This window comes from Eurytemora carolleeae, unplaced genomic scaffold, assembly GCF_000591075.1.
Source record: "Eurytemora carolleeae unplaced genomic scaffold, Eaff_2.0 scaffold83, whole genome shotgun sequence".
In the NCBI taxonomy this organism is placed as follows: Eukaryota; Metazoa; Arthropoda; class Copepoda; order Calanoida; family Temoridae; genus Eurytemora; species Eurytemora carolleeae.
The window spans coordinates 395,055-399,454 of NW_019396027.1; the positions used below are offsets into that span (position 1 = coordinate 395,055).

Below are 4,400 nucleotides of genomic sequence, written 5' to 3' on the forward strand. Positions count from 1 at the left end.
ATTAGGTGGAAAAAATAATCAAAACAGCCAAGAGCTATTTTCCACATAATTGCTTTATACTTGTACTGTTAATATATTCATCAATTTTGTGATTGTAATCAGTATCTGTATACAGATACATTTATTTTAGCAATAAACTTTATCTTATCTTATCTTAATCTTTATTTTTTAAAAAGTATGGAAGATATTGTCATTTTTCTTGGTATAAAAATACTGATAATTCCTATATATTTTCCTGCAGTAGAAATGCGAAAGTCACTTTTTTAGTGAATCTACAACTGAAAAATTGCCAGTTTCAAAATGTTGTACGTCATTATATTTATAAATTCGTTGATGCGAAGAAATTATGTTTATAAATAATCTGAATTATCTATACATCAAATATCATTAAAAAATGATTAAAACTATTAAGGTTGGAAGCTGTTAAAGGAAAAGAAAATGGTGAAAGCATCATTATGCAGGAAAAATATTCAATTGTCAAATCAAAGTTCTATTCGGCAAAACTTACTGGAAGGTAAAGTACTTGTATTTAAAAAAAATGGAATTTAATGTAAAAGCTTTGTTTAAATAATTATTTATAGTCTATTTCTTTACAATAGCTTAGATAAATTATGCAAGGTTAGTTACTAAATAAACTTCGTACTTAGATTTAAAATATTTATAAAAGTGGCATTTATACAAAAAAAACATAAAAAAATGTATATATTTATATGCTAAATAATACAAAAAAAAATAATTTAAACTGTAGATACTAGATCTTTTTAAATTTGCACTTAAAAGGACTGTTAGCTTAAGTTTAAGTGATTATCTATGCAAAGATGATAATTCACAACACCTACCCTTTAAACCTTTCTCTGATCAACATTGTGAAAGATATTGTAGATTTTCTAGGTTTAAAAGTGACTGCTTCGTGATAATCGTTGAAATGAGTTTTGCATGGAGGGTCACTTAAAGTCATGCTAGCAGTCCCAGTCAAGACAATATTTTTCCCCACCAAAATTACCAAATTTAAGGACAATTGTCAAAACTTAATTTTTTCAGGCGAGCTCTGGATTCAAGTTTCCTAAAACCTTTCTTTGTTCTCAATCTAATGCTGACAATTGGCATTAATTGGGGGGGTTTCGCGGCTCTAGGTAAATAATATTGGAGACATATATATATATACTACTTTGAGCCCATCTTATACTTAATTGTGGCTCTGTCCGTGATCTGTATCTAGTTGTTCAATTTAAAAAAAATACAAAAAGGGTCGCGGATTTAATAACAACTTTTTGCGCATTTTCAAAATTTTACAAAAATCAAAAACTTTTGGACACAATTTATTTTGTAATTTCAAGCATCCATAAACCTTCTCTGTGGGGTCATGTAGTGACCCACACAAAACCACTCGGTTCAGCCGTTTTGACGTTTATTGGATACAAATGGACAGACAGCCAGACAAACAAAGTATAAAAAGGGGGTTTTCACATGACTTAATTATTCTCATAATATCGCCTTTTTGTAATTAGGAAAGCAACTAATCGCTGGTCCTGAGCCTGCCCAGAATGATTAAAATCCTCAGCAAAACATACATACAGACGTTGTTTTAATTTTTCGTAGATAACGATATAAAACCGGTTTGAAAACATTTTATTTTAGGAAATTAGTTGTGATCCTAATTCAAACATTAGGGAATTATGTAATTTATTTTCTTCTATAAAATAGATGGACAATCACTTTAACCAACCATTCTATACTACTATAGTAAGCCAAATTGGACATTGGTCGAACTGGATTTTATTTGTTGGGTTAACCAATTTCTGGACCCGGCTTGATTTTAACCAATTTCTGGACCCGGCTTGAATTTAACCAATTTCTGGACCCGGTTTGAATTTAACCAATTTCTGGACCCGGCTTGAATTTAACCAATTTCTGGACCCGGCTTGATTTTAACCAATTTAACGTAAAATTTGAGTCTTGCCACAAACTCAAATTCCTTTGTCTCGTTTCTTTTATTACAGAAATTTTGACATAATTACCTTAATCAAATCTCTTCTCAAACTTTGTCCTATCTTCATGGTTATCCAAATGGGCACTTTTCAATACTAGCTGAAGTCCCGGCGTTGCCCGTGGACTAAAAAAACACTTAGCATTACTTGTTAGCCTATGTTACCCCCAGGGTATCCATGGGTTTCCTCAAACAATATAAATCAATGTGGTTCAGTCGTTTGGCCAGCTATCATATGTATATATGAGTAAAGAGCTTTATTATATAGAAGATAAAAAAAATCTGAAAGTTCCATCACTGATTCATATTCATATCTTTATAAAAAAAGAAATTTTGTCTTAGCCACAAACTTAAATTTTCCAAACCCTATATTTTTGCAACCTGATTTAATAGTTTGAAATATCTAAGGTCTACAACATTGGGTTGTAATAGGAAAACGAAAATTAGAGTTTGCAGCAAAGACTTAATTCATTTGAAAAAAAAAATTAAATTTCGTTTTCAGAATACTATATGCACACAATAGTGTCGGAAGTCCAGGTTCCCTTTAACACGTATTGGATAGGAGTCATAATTACTGCTTATGGGTATGTAAATTATATCAATTATGTAAATTATATTGATTATGTAATTTATATCGATTATGTAAATAATATCGATTATGTAAGCTATATCGATTATGTAAATTATATCGATTATGTAATTTATATCGGTTATATAAATTATATCGAATATGTAAATTATATCGAATATGTAAATTATATCGATTATGTAATTTATATCGGTTTTGTAAATTATATCGATTATTTTAATTACATCGATTGTGTAAATTATATCGATGCACTAAAAAGGTTAAGAAGCCAAAAAAAAATACTTTTTAACCAGAGCCTATTTTTTTGAACAGACGTTTTTGAACAGACGTTTTTAAACAGACGTTTTTGAACAGCTATTGAGAAGAAGAAAACTGGTTAGAATTTATAAAATGTAACCGAAGAAATTTGCTACAGGGTTGATAGTAATGCTAGTGGCGTGGAATGGAGTGGCGTCATATGAGGTTTTTTTCTTACCATCTAGGAGACAACATTTCCCAATGGAGCGCATCGAGAGTAATCGACTTTCTGCTATATATGTAGCAAATATAGAGGCCCCATAGTAAATAACGTTGTACATTGTCCATACAGCTAACTTATACAGCATAACTTGTAATTACGCTGTTAAGACCCAATTCATATCTAAACTGAAGAAATATACCTTAGTTGATATAGAAACTCCGCTTTCATTACAGTGCAGTTGAGTATAATTATGGTTTTGTTGAAACATACGAATTGAGATTGTTGCCTTGAGTTTTGGCTTGATCGATAGATTGCTATTTCCCGGTTGACATATCTAACGAGATCGCAACCATTGTTAGTGGCCATGATAGTTCACGGGATTGTAGCTGTGTGGATTGTATCATATGACTTGAGCTTGTTTCCAGAGTTTTTGGCTTGATCCATAGATTGCTATTGTCTGGTCGACAAAGCTAGCAAGATCACGCCCAGTGGTATAGTGGCATTGATAGTTCACGGGTTTGTAGCCTTGTGGATCATGTCCTGTATGAGACATTGATTAATTTATTGCTATTGCCCGTGACATAGCTCGCAAGATCGCGCACAGTGATAGTGGCGTTGATAGTTCACGGGATTGTAGCTGTGTGGATCGTGTCCTGATTGAGACATTGATCAATTGATTGCTAGTGTCCATATTGACACTGATAGCGAACAAAATTGCACCCAGTGGTAGTGGCGTTGATAGTTCACGGAATTGTATGCCCTGTGTTGACATTGATAGTTAAGAGAATCTGAGTTGTACCTGGATAGATATGTGTTCGAAAAATTGTTATGGAGTAAGCCAGGTGCGCAACTACTAGACATTTGGTTAGAGGGGGGCTAGGGGGAAATATTTCACGCGAAGCGCGAAAATTTTTTTGGCCCCCCCCCAAACATTTTTAGGGGGGGGCAAGAAAAATGTGTGTTATACTTAAACAATAAAAAACTAACCTTTCCAACCTGATATTCAGTAAGTCAACACATCTGATATGAAATAAAACAAGAAATCTATTCTAGTCAGGGGCGGATACAGGGGGGGAGGCGGAGGAATTCGCCCCCCCCTGAATTTGGAATTTTTTGTTCCTATTTTCAGAATAGCTTCTATAATAGCATGGTTAATTGGGAAAGAAACCCTAGTGCAAAACAGGAAAAATATCTGTCTTGATAAACTATAATGTGTGAAAAGTTAAAAATCTAGTTTTTTAGTCTTTTGTCATTAATTTTCACTCTTTTTGAGTCTTTTAAGTCAAAAAAAATTTTCGCCTGTGCCGCGATTTTTGGTTCCTAATTATGAATTTTTTTTTTTCCTAAAAAATCTTGCCCCCCCC

At 32.7% G+C, this 4,400-nt stretch overlaps 1 protein-coding gene across 1 annotated transcript in view; it reads left to right on the forward strand.

The window, feature by feature from the left end:
* LOC111716631 (solute carrier family 2, facilitated glucose transporter member 8) overlaps positions 1–4,400 on the forward strand; it is a gene marked incomplete in the record, with an annotated part of 18,397 nt that overhangs the window by 10,844 nt on the left and 3,153 nt on the right. Inside the window, 3 exon segments of the mRNA XM_023492141.1 lie at positions 413–514; positions 1,042–1,133; positions 2,490–2,571. Coding sequence (XP_023347909.1) covers positions 413–514; positions 1,042–1,133; positions 2,490–2,571 — 276 coding nt within the window.